General features: G+C 35.5%; 1 protein-coding gene across 4 annotated transcripts in view; it reads right to left on the bottom strand.

The window, feature by feature from the left end:
* The window catches only part of TANC2 (tetratricopeptide repeat, ankyrin repeat and coiled-coil containing 2), a 475,420-nt gene that overhangs the window by 275,299 nt on the left and 180,074 nt on the right, over nt 1–20,047 (bottom strand). The window contains exon 5 of one of the 4 annotated variants that reach the window (XM_015120072.3): nt 1,538–1,648. The exons of the other annotated variants lie outside the window; for them this stretch is intronic. Coding sequence (XP_014975558.1) covers nt 1,538–1,648 — 111 coding nt within the window. The remainder of the gene's footprint in view (nt 1–1,537; nt 1,649–20,047) is intronic. 4 annotated transcript variants of the gene reach the window in all.

Below are 20,047 nucleotides of genomic sequence, written 5' to 3'. Positions count from 1 at the left end.
TCAACAAAGAATTCATGCCTGTGGAAAATATACATAAATAATCATCTGAATAAGACTTTAGCTTTAGATTAGATTAAGGATGTCAGATGGGCAATCAGGAAGTGAAAGATTAGGCCCTCATGACAGTCATTCTGACTTGCAAATCTGGAAAAGAAAAGGCCTCTGATAGGGTTTTCCTTCTAAAACTCAAGAAAGGGACAGAAAATTAGCACACTTATTTTACTTTATAACACTAAAATTTGCATGAAGAAATGCAAAGTATAATATTCCATTGCCCAAGAAGCGTGACAGTACCTCAAAACATGAAAGATTCTTCTAATTGTGTGCTACAGTACCATTTAAAGAGCTATTTTGTTCCTTTTGGAAACAGAAAAGCTGGTTCCTAATACAAAACTGTGATTGATTTAGAAAAGAATGGTTATCTATAAGAGTGGATGAAGCCAGTTCAATACTCAGAAGGAAAGCAAAATCCCCAAGGTCTTTCAATATTCAAAATTGACTCACAAAATGAAACGTCTCTCATTTTATGACATTTGGCCTAAGTTTCCTCCTACTGTTTTGTTTTTTGTTTAACCATGTCTTATCTGGCTTCGAAGGTATATTATACTGACATTTCAGATCACAGCTACTGATACTCTCCCCAGAACTAGGAATCATTTTACTCTGCTGACCCCTCATGCTGTAAATATGTAGTAGTTGTATTCACTGTGGTTTAACATCAATTTTAATGAGCAGGAATAAACAAAAGACCTAAAACCAAGTCTTCCAAGGTCCTTTACTAATGCTCTAATCTGTATACTCAGCTAGAGCTGTGAACATTTCTGACACAGCTCTATAGACTCACTGTAGAGAGAGTGTAAAGGATGTTGCCAGGCAACTTATCTAAGTTTGAAAGAATCTAAGCATTGATAATGAGTCTTTCTCAGTTTGGCTCCCACACAAGAAGGGTTTTAGTGAACTCCCACATGTGTTTACAGGCCATTCACAAGAGGTATTTCTAAAAGTGAGTATCTGTATCCAAAAGGAGTCCATCTCGGAAACCTATATTCCTTTTCTAATTCGAGTTTAATGTTTCTAGCATCACAAGTATTTTCTATAACCATCCAGAAATCCAACAGGAATTAGGCATAAAGGTTGTATGCAAAAGTGTTGCACACAACACTTTTGTGTCTAGTGTTGAATGAATATTCTTATTCACATTTTCAACATTCCTGTTTGCACATGGCCACAGCAAAATTTCTTCAAGTATCTCAAATCACAAAAGTAACCCTACTTACCTAAAGCTACTTATCGACCATAATTATTTTAATTCTTTTGAAAATTACCTTTGATATTATTTTCAATACTTAATCTCATTATTGTATTAAAGTCAAAACAGGGCATTCAGTAAAAACTATGTTCTATTAAGAAGAATAGGCAATCAGTTGCAAAAGAGGTAACATGTTTTTATGAGTAGTATACATGCAAAATACTGCTCTGCTGGATGGGCCTGATCCAGTTCTCCCTCTTTCAAAGCAGACACTGCATGCATGCTTACCAGGGCAGTATGCATCCACGTCCAGTTTCTGAGCTGAAGTGAGGGTTGGTGAGCCAAGCTCGGATTCTGGAATTCGTGGGCTCTCAACAAACTTTGCCTTCCTCAGAGGGGCTAAGAACAAAAAGAGAGAGAGAGCGAGCAAGAGACAGAGAGAGCAAGAGAGAAAGAAGGAGAAAGGAAAGGAGAGAGAAAAAGGAAAGAGAAACAGGGAAAGAGAAGGAAAAAGGGAAAGAGAGAAACACAGAGGGGTCATGAGTAAGGGGAACAGCAGGCAACAGATGGAAGCACTTAAATGAACGACACACTCTGTCAGACTCAGATCAGGTTACCCTATTTTTTAAGCCAGAAGAAAAAAAAACTAACTAATTGCATTCTTCATAGAGGAGATGGGTCTTGTTAAAAGTCACTGAAAAATGGAAAAGCTAAAATCTAATACTCAAAACTATTAGTATAGATTGTGATTGTTACCTTTAGTTATTTTCCCTCTCTTTATAAAGCAAAGAGTTTTCTTACCTTGGCTTCTTTTGCCATTAAATACAGATACTAACTAAGGAAAGCACAGGACAACGTTTTAAGGTTTTGTTTATAATCATTGTAATCAAAAGGTTTTTGTTATCCAGAAATAACTACTCTAATACTCAGTCATGATAAATACCGTAAGTAGGATTAAATATAAGCCATCAGACCTAATCTACATAGCTTAACAAGAAAATCAATTACCTTACTTCTCAGCTATTAATGTAAGAAGTCAAAACTGTTGGTGGACTAAAATATTAACTAGGCCATGCTAGTTTGACACTAGAAGCTAAAGAGATGTGATTTAGTTACCAATTTAATTATGAGGCCTATAGAATATTAATACCTCATGCCATGGAATCCATTCATTCTTGTAACGAATAAAGTATAACTCATAAATTGAAAGTTTTACTTATTGAAAGTATGTATACATTTTATTTACTAATTTTTAGGATGAAAAATTCAGGAACGCTATTGATATACATTCGAATAATCAGTTATTTTAAAAGTTAAAATATGAGGACTGCTTAGGTGCTTTCAAACTGAGTTCTATTAAATAAACTATAACAGGGTGACAGTGCTTAGCACAGCACTGGCACAAAAGTATTAGCTGAATCTGAAATTGATTTGTTTGTATTATATATTAGTGTAATAACCATAGGTGGCCAAGACATGCGAGTGTCTAAGATCACATTACTTTTTTCAAAAGTTTCTGCATGTTCTTCAAAATCCTCATCCATTACTGACCCACAAGAGATTCTACATTATTCCTAAAAGACCCTGTAAAAAGTAATATACAACTCTGTCATACAATGGCCAGAAATCTCCTTCATTTTCTTTGAAGGATAAAAATCAAGTATTAAAAGAATATAGAAACTATTTTCAAAATGTGCCAATTTCAAAACCAACAGACAACTAAGTCACACTTTAGACCTTAGGGTATGTATATTTAAAGCGTATGTTAAAAAATAATAATAAAGCCTGTTACTGTCTCCATGGCAACAAAGGCCTAACATTAAGAGTCCTAACAGTATGGTTCTGTCAAAAGCAAACTTTGGAATAGCAGACCTCTCACCTCTGCTATGAGTGTGAGACTTGAGCCTGTTTTTAAAAATCATTATTACAAATAAAGATCTCAAGTGATTTATATGTATATATGCAGGCTACTAATAGCCAGTATTAGAATCTCTTTCATTATAATTTCACCAACAGATTTAAAAATAATGCAACAGTTTATTCAATACTGCTTGGTATGGGAAAAATGATTATACAGTAATTTAATCCTTAAAGCTCTTAAGTCCTTCGCTAGAATTTTATTAAAGCATTGCCATGGCATCAGAGTAACTGTTGTACCTGCTGAGTTCTGACAAAGACAGCACAGGTCCCTGCTCAAGGGACTCTATATATCTTAAAATCTTAAAAACATTTTTTTTAATAATGAAATTTAGGGCTAGCAGACAGACCAGAAATTTAGGGTAGAAATGTAAGAAAAAAATTGAAGGATGGCAGGAGAACTTAAGGGAGGTATGAGGAGTGTACAAGAATTACGATATGAAGTCAAGGGAAAAGATCAGGGTTCTAGAGATCATACAGAAAAAAGGAAATAGCTGAAGACTGTGAAGACAGTACGGACTATATGGTGTTAATTAGAAGTTAAATAGATCTGGCAGAGGAAAAAAAATAAAGCCTCTTACTAAAATATACACTTCTCCAGCAAAGAGAGTTATTTTAGATCTATGAAGCTCAATGTATACCAACTTCTTTATTTTCCCTTCTCAGGAAATTCCAACTGAGGTTATCTTTATAGCTCACAGGAGACATCTAATTCTTTCTTCTATCTACTCTTCACCTCCTCCCTCATCCATGGGTTACTGTGCGTGTCTAATAATAAAGTTAAACTACTTTATAAGGTAGATGATAATGGAGTTCTCAGCCAAGTCAAAGAAAACTAGTGTCATTTGTAAGTCAAACACAGGAGGGACAATCACAGATATGGTAAGTTGAACAACAGTCATAATATTGCTTGGTGGAGAACATAAAAGGGCAAGTTGGAAGATGGGGCATAATATTTTACCTGGAAGCCTGGAATTTCAATCTGCTTCATTGTTAAAAAATGGTACATAAGATGATTCATATGAGTAAGAGAATTCCACATTAAAAGGCTTTCTCTGATAGTTAAAAAGAAGAAAGAAAGTGGTTGAGATGAGATGGGTAGGAATAATCTAAAGCCCAAACTTGGCATTTTATTGTGATGTAAGAGATAACAGAAACTACCGCACAAAGAAGCGACTGGAACTGACACTGGGAACATCGACTCTTATGCCCTCAACGACTTGAGTTACAGAATCTGGCAGAGGTTGAGCGCATGAACGCATATCAGCTTAGAGGTTAAGTACAGTGATCTGAAAAATCTACGTCTTGATTCTAGCATATATTAATAGTAAGAAATTGGGCAAGTTATTTAGCCTTACCAAGTCTCAGTTTCCTAATAAAGTCATAGTATTGTTATGAGGCTTAACTAATTCCAAACATGTATAAGTATTTAAGCACAGTGCTTGGATACAGTGATACAGCTCACCTATTAAGTTTATTAATACATGGACTAATGAGGGCTATGGCTACAGAAAATAAAGTAAGAAAGTAGTTTCAGACATACTATAGAGGCAGCATAACATGGTAGCACATTAGTGAGGAGTTTGAGAGTGCAGGAATTAAGGGTAAGGGCTCTGAAACCAGAAAGCTTACATTAGATTCCCATTTCATTCATTTTTTTCCCTACCTGTAAGTACCTTTCTGTGTCTGTTTCCTTTCATCAGTTATTTTGGGCTAATAACATCAAAGACAATTTGTGAGGGTATTAAGTCAAATAAAATCCTCAAAACAGTACCTAGCCCAGAATAAATGCTCTAAAAAATTAGCTGTTATTATTTGTTTTTGCTGTTGTCATCATTGTCATCACAGATTCAGCATGATTTGGAGTTTGAACCGTGAATATATGTTGAGGCATGGGGGTAGTAAAACAAAGATGTCTAAGGGGATGAGAACAGTGATATGACCAATTACTTTTTAATTGAGAAGGGAATCATGTTGAAGAAAATACAATATGTTATGCCTTAGCAGAGTATCCAAATCAAAATGGTCTAAGTTAGACAACAATAAATATGTGATACAGAATGGAAGTTAAACAGTATTCTTTAGACCGCGGGTTCACAAAATGTGGTGCCTGGACCAGCAGTATAATATTACCTGGGAATCTGTCAGAAATGCAAATGATCAGGCCCCACCCCAGATAAGCTGAATCAGACACTCTGGAAGGTGGGGGCCCAGCAATCTGTATTCAGCAAGCCCTGCAGGTGATCGTACGGCACACTGAAGTTTGTGAACACTGGATTAGAGAATCTACAACCACCACATGCAAGCTGCTCATTAAGAGAATTTTCTTAAGAAAAAAGCTGTAATGAAATACAAATCAAGGCCTCATCTGTGATAGTATCAACATGTGTGGTAAAGTTAGAATTTCTTTTCTTTTTTTTTTTTGTGAGACAGGATCTGGCTCTGTCGCCTAGGCTAAAGTGCAGTGGTGTGATCTCAGGTCACTGCAACATGCAACCTCCTCCTCCCAGGCTCAAGGGATTCTCCCACCTCAGCCTTCCGAGTAGCTGGGACCACAGGCATGTGCTACCATGCTTGGGTAATTTTCGTTATTATTTTTTTTTTTTGGTAGAGACAGGGTTTTGCCATGTTGCCCAGGCTGGTCTGAAACTCCTTGGGCTCAAAAGATTTGCCCGCCTCAGGATCCCAAAGTGCTGGGATTACAGGCATGAGCCACCCACACCTGGCTATTAGAATTTCTTTTCAGTCATTCTTTTACTAGTTTAACTCTTGTGTTGTTGATGTTTCTGTTGCTGTTTTTTAAAGAGTCCTAAGTTATAAAGTATTAACCATATGGGTCTATTTTGAAGTAATAACAATACTATCTATACTCACTAATTCTTCCCATGGTCACTTGGGAGGCAAGTGGTTGAGGGAGGATAAGAGCACACAGGAATGCTAATGGTGAAAGAGAAAATCCACCTATTGAGGTTCCTCTGTATACTGGAATGCTATAGATAATGTTGAAGCATATCTAGTTCAAACAAATATAAGGCCATTAAAAAAAGAATTTTAAATAATTACTGAAGTATATGTCTTTAGTAAAGGTTTCATAGCAGAAGGGATTTTTTAGGAGGAAACTGGCAGAAGACTCAAGAATATACTGAGAGAACAGTATAGAGGCAGACCAAATGAAAGCAAAGATCAAGAAAATATAAAATGAAAGATAAATATACAGATAGGCAGAACAATAAAAGTATCAAGAAAGTATTTTCACAAAGTTGGATTTGAGATTATAAAGTACATTTAGTAAAGTTAACCTACAGATAACTTAATAAACATTAATTGTCCAATGTGGTAGGAAAATAAAAATTTTTGTGTAGGTAAGAAAAAGAAATACAAGGCATCCAAAGTAGAAAGGAAGAAGTAAAATTATCTGTTTGCAGAAGACAACTTATATGTAGACAACCCTAAAGACTCCAGAAAAATACCTGCTGGAACTAATAAACAAATTTGGTAAAGTTGCAGGATACATAATCAACTCACAAAAATTAGTTGTATTTCTATACACTAACAATGAACAATCTGAGAAAAAAAAACCTAAGGAGATAGTTCAATTTAAAATAGCAACAACAAAAAAATAAAATATGTAGACATAAACTTAACCAAGGAAGCAAAAGACTTGTGCACCGAAAACTATAAAACATTGCTGAGAGAAATGAAAGAAGGTACAAATAAATGAAAAGGCATCCATTCTTCATGGACTGGGGGACAATATTAAGATGGTATACCACCCAAGTGATCTATAGATTTAATGCAATCCCTACCAAAATCGCAACGACTTTCAATGACTTTTTTTTTTTTTCCAGAAATAGAAACATCCATCTTAAAATTCATGTGAAATCTCAAGGGAACCTAAATAGTCAAAACAATCTTGAAAAAAATAAGAAACTTGGATTTCTCATACTTTTTTATTTCAAAACTTAATACAAAGCTATAGTAGTCTAAACAGTATGGTACTGGCATAAAGACAGACATACAGACCAATGGAATAGAAAAGGCTGGCCAGAAATAAACTGTATCATCAATAATTTTCGACAAGGGTATTAATACCATTTAGTAAGAAAAGGACAGTCTTTTCAACAAATGGTTTTGAGGAAACTGAATATGCAAAAGAGTAAGGTTAGATCCTTATCTTAAATCATATAAAAATTAACTCAAAATGGATCAAAGACTTAAAAATAAGAGCTAAAATTGTAAAACTCTTTGAAGCAACATAGAAAGAAAAGATTTGAACTACAGAATTGTAAAGAAGTAGATTAGAGAAACATTGAGAAATTTATCTGGAAAGAGAAAATTGTATTTTAAAACATTTTAACAAAGCTTTCATATGCAGAATCTTATAACACTTTAGTTCCTAAACATTTACTAGAAAATAAACCTTTGAATACCATGAATTTTCTGCAGTGGGAGTGGGAAAGAAGGGTAGAAGGAGAGATAGTGTTTGTGTCATTCTTTATTTCCTTCTTATTAACCCCAGATCTCTGTTAGGTTTAAAATCTGGAAATACGTGGGAAGGGCATCCTTCTACCTATCTAATGTGCTGATTAACTATTTCTCATGAATGTGCTTCAATGGTGACATAAGTAACATCTTGAAGAATGGGGAAATGCAAGGAGATTTTCCCTGTTATTCATTTCTTGCAAAATGTGGGGGGAGGGGTGTCAAAAACAATAAATAAAAATAAAATAAAGCACAAAAAAAAAAACAGAGAGAAGGAAAAACCAATAGAATTTGACATTTTGGCATAGGGTAGATAAAAGTGAAAAATGGCGAAGAGGAAAAAAATGATAATTCATATTTCCTGTTTTTTGAGGGAGAAAGTTAACTATGTAAAGAAAATGCAAATTGGGTGCTACATGAAATTTTCACATACAAAGAATGATAGTTTAAATGAAAATTATTTTTGTTAGAAACCTGCATGTAACTATTTCTAAACCAATTCCATAAAACATGAGCTCTTCCCTTCAATTCAATGAATGCTACTGTGTCCTACCATGTGCACAGAGCAGTAAGAAATGCTTCAGGGGATTCAAACATAATTAAGACAGTGGCCAGCCTAAAGGAACTTAATGATGGGGTAAGAGAGAAGAACAGCTATGATACAAACAGGAGAAAGCCAAGTGCCATGAAAATGGTACAAAACATAGGCTACACAATTTAAAGAGAAAAATGTATTGCAGATGCCTCCCAACTCATCAGAGTTTAATAAATGTTAATTTTCTATTAAAAATTGGATTTATAAGGTGATTTTAGGAAACTGGTTTCAGAAGATCTATTAATTTCACTAATTTATCTTCTTTTAAAGTTTCATGAAGAATTTTATGGTTACAACAGTTGAAAAGTAACTGGAGAAAAACATGCTCACAGCTTATGTCTTTAAAAATTTGGAAAAGAACACATTGAACCCCAAATCAGGCAAAAAAACAAAACCATAAAGATCAAAGCAGAAATCAATGAAATAGCAAATAAACTTATTTGCTTTTCAGAGGAAAATGATGAAACTAGAATTTAATTCTTTGAAATGATAAAGAAAATAGAAAAAACTTACTCTAGACTGACAAAGAGAAACAGCATGAACTATCAAATTAGGAATAAAAATGGGGCCATCACTATTGACTCTGCAGAAATGTAAAGGACTATAAGAGCATATTAATAACAACTTTAAGCCAACAAATTTGATAACTTAGATGAAATGGGCAAATTCACAGAAAGACACAAATGATCAAAACTCATTCATTAGGACATGGAAAAATCTGAGTAGATTTATAACAAGTAAATAAACCGAATTAGTAATTAAACATCTTGCCACAAAAAAGTCCAGTCTCAGTTGTCACCACTGGTGAATCCTATCAACCTCAAGAAGAAATAGTAGCACTCCTTTACAAACTCTAACAGAAAATTAAGAAACAAGTTGCGACAGGAGCAAGTGACTTAGAAAATCAAGTTACTTCAGATATATGTGGCTAGACTTTATACCAACAGTGTTTAAGAAATCTGTAGTGATGTCTGGCTTATGAATTTAGTTTGTTCTTAGTTCAATCAATTAAAATAAATATTATCACACTTTGCCTTGTTTTAAAAATTAATGATACCATTTTAATGTTTATCAAGTAAAAAAGTTTAAAAACTTCTTCCAATATTACATCTATAGATGATAGTTTTCTTAAAGAGCTTTATACAAACTTTTAATTTTGCTCTGATCTTCTTTGGCACTCAAGGCAGAATTAAATGTAACTTTTTTTTTTCAGATGAGTATTTCAATGGTAGAGAAAACATCCCTAAATTTTGTTTTAGAAAGACCAATGAAATGGGATCATTCTGTTGGGTCCTATAGATGGCCTATTTTTTTACTGATGCAAAACATCTTGCTAGAGCTCAATTCTAACGTGAGGTACACAGCGCTAAAAACAACTACCTCACTTTCAAAAAAAGCTATGTAACAACAAATAAAATAACATCATTTGTGTAACAGTTTATTTTATACTTTTTTTTTTTTTCTTGAGACAGAGTCTCGCTCTGTCACCCAGGCTGGAGTGCAGTGGCACAGTCTCGGCTCACTGTAGCCTCCACCTTCTGGGTTCACACAATTCTCCTGCCTCAGCCTCTGGAGTAGCTGGGATTACAGCTGTGCACCACCATGCCTGGCTAATGTGTGTGTGTGTGTGTGTGTGTGTGTGTGTGTGTGTTTTGTTTTTTTTTTTTTTTCCAGTAGAAATGGGTTTTGGCATGTTGGCCAGGCTGGTCTCGAACTCCTGACCTCGAGTGATCTGCACACACTGGCCTCCCAAAGTGCTGGGATTGCAGGCATGAGCCACCGCGCCCATTCTATTTTATATTTTTATTTAAATTTTTACCTAAGCTCATTCCATCTTTGTAATTTTTCTATGTAAAATACATTAATCCTGTTTTGCAGATGGGAAAACAGAATCACAAGATCTCTTGTCCAAGATCACAGTAATTAAGTGGTAGATTACAGATACATATCCTGATATTTTGACTTCAAATATTATATTATTTCATTTATAATACTGTTCCTGGGCGGGCATGGTGGCTTGCGCCTGTAATCCCAGCACTTTGGGAAGCCAAGGCAGGTGAATCAGTTGAGGTCAGGAGTTCGAGACCAGCCTGGCCAACATGGCGAAACCCCATCTCTACTAAAAATACAAAAATTAGCCAGGTGTGGTGGCATGAGCCTGCAGTCCCAACTACCTGGAAGGCTGAGGCAGGAGAATTGCTAGAACCTGGGAAGCAGAGGATGCAACGAGCCAAGATGGTGCCTCTGCACTCAGCCTGGGCAACAAAGCAAGACTCTGTCTCGAAAACAAAAAACTGTTCCTGAAGGTATGGGACTGATTTTAGGATGTAAAAGATGATTTAAAATCATCCATAAAAATGGCAGTAAATAGCAATGAATTACATAGCACAGGGCATTACTAGTGCCCACCAATATCCTGGTCTCCATTCCCTTCTAGGCAGAGGGGTGACTACAATTACCAGCTGTAGTGCAGTTTAGAAAAGACTAGTTTGGGCCAATGAAATGAAAACAGAAGTGACATAGTCCCTGCATGATTCTACAATATGTCTCTTCCTCTGACAGAAAAATCACGATGAAAGTCTCATGTTGAGATAGTGAAACTACAAGACTGAAGCAGCAATAAAGGACAGCTGCCCTGGAGAGTTGCCAACGTTTGCTGGGTGAATTAGAAATCAACATTTGTTGTATGAATCTGCTGCCATTTTAAAGATGGTTTATTATGGCAATATAGTCTAGCCTATTCCGACTAATGAAATTACTACAAAGTTACTCTTTTCAATTATCTGTCAATCCTTCTGAATAGGTCAAGAAGAAAATTTTAATGTGCAGCTAGTATCAGCTAATCCTCCTTTTTAACAAAGAGAGCTGAGCTTCAGAATCATTTGAAGGTTTAAGTAGCCAGACTAATGTTCTAGTCAATCTTCTAGTTATGTTCATGATATTGATTTTTCTAGTTTGACTAGTAATATAAAGTTTCTTTCAAAGTAAATTAAGCAAAAGCATGAAATTCCAAGAAAACAGTAGGTTAAACAAAGAGTAGTTATAACCAGGTGGGGCAAAAATCATGGAAATCCTATACCAAATGAATGAAATTAAGAAACAGTGCAGGTACCACATGTATTTCTTTCTCTCTTCAGACAGGGTCTTGCTCTGTCACCCTGGTTGAAGTGCAGTGGTATGATCACAGCTCGCTGCAGCCTTGATCTTCTGGGATCAAGTGATCCTCCTCCCTCTGCCTTCTGAGTAGCTGGCGTTACAGGCGCATGCCACCACGCAATTTTAAAAAATATTTTGTAGAGACAGGGTCTCACTATGTTTCCCAGGCTGATCTCAAACTTCTTGCTTCAAGCAATCCTCCTCAGCCTCCCAAAGCGCTAGGATTATAGGCATGAACCACCACGCCCAGTGGCCAAACTCTATTTCATCATACACAGTCTGGCTCTGTCACCCAGGCTAGAATGCAGTGGTGCAATTTCGGCTCACTGCAACCTTCACCTCCCAGGATCAAACAAGTAGCGGGACTACAGGCCTGTGCCACCATGCCTGACTAATTTTTTTGTATTTTTAGTAGAGATGAGGTTTTGTCATGTTGGCCAGGATGGTCTGGAATTCCTGAGCTCAAGCAATTGCCCACTTCTGCCTCCCAAAGTGCTGGGAATATAGCAGTGAGCCACTGCACCCAGCCAAACTCTATTTCAATAGAGCAACTTGACTTAATTACCCATTTTCTATCTAGTTTGTGTTGAGTTGTGAGCAAAACATTTAGGCAACTGTATTTAAGTTGGTGTTCAGTATGAAGGACAGAAGTGGCAAAATATTTTCAGATTAACAATAACAATCTATTAAGAGTCATGACTGGAATACTGGTTAGATAATAAGAGAATTGGGAGATAGCAAGTATAAACAGAGAAAACAATAAGTTAAAAAAAGACTTCTCATATGAACAGACTTATAATCATATGAGCAATCTAGTCATTTGATGAGATAGATAATCAGAGCAGTCTACTCTTAAAATTTGCCATCTTTCCAGAAGGGCCAATCCAGTTCTCTATTCTTTTAATAGCCTTTAATTCCACGGATGGCATAGTCAGAGGTCAAAAGTGAAGACAGGAAGCACAGACTGAATCTGTGTGTGGTACACACGTGTAATCTGTGAATAACCTACGTCCATGGTTACAATGCAGCTTCCTAACTTAGACAAGTGTGGTATGTCAATACAGAAAAGCTGTAGTTACTGTATTAAAGTGAGAGTAAATCATGAGGTCATTCTTGATAGCTTTAGAGTGGGTGCTCACTCAAAGTTTCAAAATTGTGTTACCACACTTCAAAATATATGAAGGATTTTATCATGACCAAACCTGGCACAGAAAGAAAAATCTTTTAAAAATATGTCTCTGATCATTAAGAAAGAGAAAGGGAAAGATAGGTAAGATGGTGAAGAGACGTATTTCATTTCAGAGGACAGAAGAAGAATACAGATTAACAAGGAGGGACAGGATACACAAGGACACAGCCTAAAGTAGCCCTCCCAACAACAGTCCAAGCAGAACAAGAGCTAGCACTAGATGCAAAAGGAAGAAAGCAATGTTTTCATCTTAATGAACTGTTTGAGAAAGACTGAAGTTTCTCAAGCTCAATTTCAGCCTATGTATTTATAAAAATTATGGTCCTTTCACATAGATATATCACTATAGTTATAGTATAATCATGTTTTCTACTTGTATTAGTCAGGGTAGGCCAAGAGCTGAAACAAACAACTTTATCTCAGTAGCCTAATACAACAGATTTCTCCTTCAATATGCATATTCGGTAGGAAGCTTCTTTCTATAACGTAGTTCCAACAGTATCTTACAGCCCCAGAGTTCTTTGTTGGATTCTCTGCATCCAGAGATGCAGGGGGTGGGAAAGGGAAGGGACGAATTGCACATGTAAAGTTTCTGAACTTTGCGAAATGTCTGGAACTGGAACACACTGTTTCCAATCATACATCATTCAAGCTCAGTCATATGATAGACACATTTAAGTGCAAGGAAAGCTGGGATATGCAGTTATATGCAGTTTACCTATATGCCCAGGAAAAGGGGGGAATAGGTTTTATAAAAACATAGTATTCTTTGCCATACTCTATATAATACCTTGGACATTCATAAAAATGAGATGCAGAGCTAATAAAGCAGCAGACCCTGTATTAAATTTAGCCCTCTTTCTTTCAAATGGGCTGGATATACATCATCAGGACCTAAGACAGACCTAAATTTATGTGTTTATTTCCCAACTTTTTCATCAAATACAATGCTTTATATTACAATGCCTAGAATAGTATCTGGCATATGATAGCTGGTTAATGATTATTTGTTAATTGAGTAGTATAGAGAATCAAAGCAAAGACAGACATTACAAATAAGAGTTTTACTATACAAAGTGAGTCTTAAAAAGTGCTCATGGATAAAACAAATCTTTGTCACCTGAGAGACACAGAGAGGCTTTCATGAAACAAACAGCTTATATAAACTATCTTCATTACAATGACTATAATCATTTAATTTCTAGCTTTAATGACTGGATTCTTTTCTATAAAAGATACCCAACAAAATACACTGAGAACAAAGATGAATTACAAGGGAAACACATTTGAAAAGAAAAGACACTTTAGCCGTGTATTGGCTCTTCCACATTGAGGGATATTTGAAGGATACATCACAAAAGAAATCAACATCCTCTTTATTCCTAACTTTTAACAGTCAGACCAAGTAGCTGGTTCCTGGTCCTCCAAAGCAGGTAAGTCAACTGTGGATCAGTTTGTCCTTCTGAACTTGTTTTTAAGCTCTATTTAGGCAGGTCTGGAGTAACTTTTTACTCTGAGGCTAGTTTAGCCTTACTACTAATGTGTGCTCTTACTTGGATCCCTACTGAATGCTCCAGGTTTTTAATAAGATCTTTCCAGTCAGAATGAGAAAGAATAAAAAATTAAAAATTTCCCATTCCTATTTGGGCTCTAGGAATTGTTCAGTTCAAAACTCCCTGGTATTTATTCTTTCTCTAGCCTCGTGGAGTCTCATTGCACATCTCTGCAACTCGGTATTAAAGATGCAAAAGGACCCCTCTGCAGAGTTCTGTAGTTGTCTCGGATTAGCTTCCTGTTCTTGGGTACTCTGTAACTTCTGGTTGCCCTTGCCGCCTCAATCTCTAAGATTCGGTAAGACTGTCACTCTCTGCTAGAGTTCTCCACAGTCAGAATACCTTTTGTCAGAAAGCAGGATCCACTGAGTTCTTGTCACTCTCAACCCATGCCCTTTCTCTCAGGGATCACATTACCATGCTGTCAGTTATCCAATATCTGAAAACAGTTGTTTCCAGTGGGAAGGCAAGTTCATTACTGGTAAATTCATCATAGTGGGAAGAAGCCTCTCATTGTTATTTTAATTTGCATTTTCTATATGTTTATTATTCAGAATGTGGCTGAAAAAAGGTAGAGCCTTTGTCTGTTTTATATACTGCTATATCCTTAGTACTGCCTATAATAGTGCCAGGCACAGAGCAAGTTCTCTATTACTTGTTGAATGAATTAACTAGTTTATATTTGTGTACATATTTATAGAGGTATAAGTGATCTGTTCATGTCCTTCATCTGTTTAGAACTTAAGGCCTAAGAAAACTGGTGATTCCCAGCTGTATCCAAGGTAACTCAGAATAAGTATGTTCTTCCCACACTATTTTCATGCAATTATGTTGTGCCACATAAAAGGATATGCCAGACACATTGATATATAGATAGAACACAGAAGCAATAAATATGGAGACAACATACTGATCCAAAGAAACAGTTACTCAAAAAATGACCACAATAACTTTTAGGATATTCCTACAGACATTACTTCAATGGGATTTTGAATAACTTAAAGAAATTCTCACTTCAAGAAGAAATTGAGATTTATATCTTCATTTATCTGTAAATCTTTATCTTATTATAAGGAAACAGGCAAATTACTATGGCCTGCACCTGTTGTAAATGACATCTCTTCACAGCAGTGAATAGCAAAACTCAGTGTATGAGATAAAATAAGGCAGTGTAAATTTCAATTACCTATTTTATTATTTTTGCATATACAAATCAATAATCTGAGCTCAGAAAAGCCTTTTAAATGTGATAATCTGAAATACAATACTCAAATGCCAATAAGTTTAACGTTATTAGGTTTGATTTCCATACATCTAAAGAGCACTAGGTTTTTGACAATATTAAAAGGAGTTCCAAATTTCAAAGTCTGGATATATTGGCCAATACATGATTACTGGCTTCTGATATAAGCAATTCTAACTATTTGTCCGACCAACTTCTGAGTTTTAAAGTAGCTATGATAAATAACTCCACTAAAATGTAAGATATTATATAAACATGGTTCATCATAGAAAAGTTAAAACATGTAAGAGAAAATAGTGTAAATAAAATTTACCAGAAATCCTACCTCTGTTAAAAATCTGTAGTATATGGCCTTCCTATTTTTAAATTTTATATAAAATATTACTGTCAACAAAGAACAGCTAAAAGTGATTGAAGACTTCTCTTTCAAATGTATAGCTTTTGAAAGGAATATTGAGATCCTTTTCACCGATCAACATTTTATGAGTTGCATCACTATTATTAAGATGAATATTAGCACTGTCTTTTGGTGTTAACTCTCACCTTCTCAATAAATATCTCAAAATAGATTTTATTATATCTATTTACAAATTACAAAATAGATTTTACATATTTAACTTACATAACATATTTACAAATGCAATCTATGCAACAGTACATAACAGATAGTGATATGACTGTAAGGTATGAGGTGAGATATTTTTGTGGGGTTTTTTGCTTTTTATTTTTAGCTAGGGTCTCACGCTGTCACCCAAGCTGGTGCTGTGGCACAATCATGGTTCACTGTAGTCTTGATCTCCTGGGCTCAAGTAATCCTCCTATCTCAGCCTCCCAAGTAGCTGGGACCACAGGTGCATGCTACCACACCCAGCTAATGTTTAAATTTTAATGTTAAATTTTTTGTAGAGATGGGTCTCACTATGTTGCCCAGGCTGGTCTCAAACTCCTGGCCTCAAGCAACCCTCCTGCTTCGGCCTCCCAAATTGTTAGGTGTAGGCCACAGTAACATGCTAGATGTTCTTGTAAATGTTGTCAAAATTGTTAGTATGCCCCCCAAATTAGAAGAAAAAAATCTTTTCCAGTATCTTTCAAAATAGAAATATTACATATGTATTATCTTCTTTTATCTTCTCTTATAGGATATTATCTTATCTTATAGGATAAAATAAATTATAGGATAAAGTAAAAAACACAGTAACTGAAAGGAGAGGCTTTTAAGCAAGACTTGTGTTACATAGCCTATCATGTAGTCTTCAACAAATTATTTAACTTTTCCATGCTTGGCTTCCTTGTCTTTAAAATGTGAGCCATAATCTGAGTTGCTCTGATAATTAAATGTAAAGGGTAAAATATAGGTAAGACTGAAAAAGAATTAGTATTTATTTTTCTTTGGAAATAGGCAGCTGAAGTATAATGCATTACTCAAGACCCACGGACCAAGCTACCCTGGAACAGAAAGTAAAACGTGGATCTTGGATTCATGATTTAGTGATAGTGTACACAACAGATGCTCTGTATACATCTTTAAGCTAAGTGGCCTATGTAATTATTACAATAATAATGTGCCACTCACCTCTCAAGGTTAAAGATTTAAATGAACATATTTCTCTAAAATTAGCATAGTGCCTTGCATATATAGTGTGCTCAATGCTAAGTGTTATTAGTATATAACGATCATGGTGGTGGGGGTGGTGATATGACACGCAATAGAGGAACATGGAGACATACCAAATAAATCATAAGAAGTTGGTCAGAATGTTTGGCATCTAGAGAGGATGAAAAATTACAAGTAATTTACTCATGCTTCTCACCTTGGTTATGTCTGTCTCTTTCCCCACATCCCCCCACAAGAAGGATAACTGCTATTTAATAGATGAAAGTCACTCCTTTGAGTGGAATACATATTATAACAGGATACTAGTACAAGTGCTTTTGTATATTTGACAGGGAAAAGTACAATATGTTGGATAAGAGGTGTTTATGTGAATGCTAGAAACCAGTTCCTTTTTGAATATTTTACCAACTATGATTTAAAATCATGCTAAGTTATATAATATTGGATTTATGATTCTGGTTTTATAAATCTGCAGTATAAATTCTACCCTTTCTATGTGTAGGAATCATTAAACTCTACTAGATTATAAACTCTTTGAAGGCAGGGGCTTTAGGAAAATCATCTCAGAATAGTGTTTTGAGAATAACATACAATGCACTCGCACTGCTGTTTTACAATTTGCATTAGCTGTCAATAATGGCTGAAAATATGCTGACTAGGTAAAATTACATAAATTCCTTCAAAATATAGTTTTACATATAATAAAGAACTGACGGCAAAACAGACTTGGATTGGAAGCAAGCAAGTATATAACAGTGAGTCATCATTTACTGACAATTCCAAATTGAGTTCTCCATGGCAGACCCAAAAGGTCTAGCATTAACAAAGAACACAAAAAGAATTATGGAAGGTTATTCCTTTTTTTTTTCTTTTACAAAACTTCAGGATAGTAAGCTGAAGAAGATCCTAGTCAATCAATGTAAGAGGTAAAAAACTACTGGCCAGGTGCAGTGGTTCACACCTGTAATCCCAGCACTGTGGGAGGCCGAGGCGGGTGGATCATGAGGTCAGGAGTTCGAGACCAGCCTGGCCAATATGGTGAAACTCGGTCTCTACTAAAAATACAAAAACTAGCCAGGCGTGGTGGCGCACGCCTGTGATCCCAGCTACTTGGGAGACTGAGGCAGGAGAATCGCTTGAACCCAGAAGGTGAAGGTTGCAGTGAGCCGAGATTGCTCCACTCCTCTCCAATCTGGGAGACAGAGCGAGCCTCCATCTAAAACAAAACAAAACAAAACAAAACAAAACACCTGTTACTAGTTGCATATATGTGAACACTGTGCCAATACTGTAATAAAATTCTGTTTAAGGATAAATTAAAAACAAAGTAAGTCTTTGTCCCACAGACTAAAATGACTATTGAGGCATTTTCAAAGATTAAGTGTGAAGGCCAGTAACTTTCTGGCTTGTTGCTGGAATGTGCAGTTGCTACTAAGTCACAACAGAGAATTATTAACAAGGTTAGTAATTCCAACCGTGAGTAAAGAATCGTATTTCTCTGACCTTACAATATTTGTCAGAAATTGCTATTATTTGTGAGAGGACAAGTTGCTTTTCAATCTCCCTATAACCCTGGTATAATCTGGCTAGGAGAGAAGAGGGAAGATAAGATGATGTATAATTCCTGAGACAAACAGGGTATAGAAAGCTCTGGTGGAAGGAAAGTAAACCATGAAAAGAGAAAACCATGAAAAGAGAGCTAGCTGGAGGGACAGAACGAGCATTCTGCCAGAGAAGGCTTTGATTTAGGGGTAGAAGCAGGAATTTTCATTCGGGCTTTCCTTAAATACACAAAGGCATGAGATACTGTTTGCCTTACTCTTCTTGGTTGTATGGTAGTAAGAGGGTGTTCTATAAATACATAAAAAGTAGATGCTGATTTGGCTCAGAGGTCTTTCTTTTGTTGAGTTTTCATAAATCTCTTGCCACCTCTGGTTTTTAAACTAAATAAAACATATTGCTCTATTCATCGTATTATTTTCTTTAAGATTTGAAAAAAAAAAAAGATTCCAGTAGTAGGATAGAGGTGGAAGCAGTGCTGCAAAATATAGTAAAGAGGAATGGAAGCTAGAAAGCAAATCTCAAAAGAAAAAAATTGATACATTTTCCTTATGATTTCTGTCATTTTACTAATGTAACACTGTATGGTAAAGAGAAAAACAAAATTACATAAAACCTGGAACAACAAATGGTAAGGAGGAGAACAATAAAATCAAAGTTTTTATAAAATTTGGCACTAAAGCTAGATTTAAGCTGAATGTATGCACTCCAATGCATAAATATTTCTATGGCTAGAAACAAGTAACTTTAGAAAGTTTCAGTATTTATGAAAGACAAAAATCTCAAAATCCTATTGAGGAGGTTCTGTTTCTGTATTCAATAGCTTTCAAATCTTGGTGGAACTCTGGAGCTCATGTAGGCTGACGAGTCTTACAGTGTGGCCTATGGACCAGCATCACCTGGAAACTTGTTCAAAGTGCAGGTTCTCAGGCCCCACACTAAAATGACTGTGTCAGAAACTCTGAGGGTGGGGCACAGCAATCTGTGTTTTAACAAGTCCTTTAAATAATATGAAATGATATTACTTTTAAACTTGAAAGTTGGTTGTGTTTACTTAAATATCCATTAATACTGAATATTTGGATCAGTCTTGTGATGAAAGCAAATTTACATTCCAACCTAAGCAACTGGTGTAATGTAGAAAAAAAAAACCAAAAAAAAAAAAAAAAACCAAAAAAAAAAAGTAATTGTTGTAAACAGTAAAAACGATGTGATCTTTGGTAAGAAATGCATGTTTTATCCTCCCCCTCCCTTTTTTTCTGGGAGTGGAATGGGATTGTTCAGAAAGAAATGAAGATATCAACCAACAAGTAATCCCAACCTCTTTCTTTGCCCAGACCAGCTTTTATTTAACATCTGCAGCAGTATAGCCTCAGACTTTCTACATGACAAATTTTGAAGCCTAGATCTTATTATGATTGTTTATTTTAGTTTGCAAACTGATGTAACAGTAATTACATTCTTCTTGCTGTTAAATATTTTACTTTA

The sequence above is a fragment of the Macaca mulatta genome, chromosome 16 (genome assembly GCF_049350105.2).
Source record: "Macaca mulatta isolate MMU2019108-1 chromosome 16, T2T-MMU8v2.0, whole genome shotgun sequence".
NCBI lineage: Eukaryota > Metazoa > Chordata > Mammalia > Primates > Cercopithecidae > Macaca > Macaca mulatta.
The sequence above is the reverse complement of the archived record's forward strand: the minus strand, read 5'-3'. Positions and strand labels throughout refer to the sequence as shown.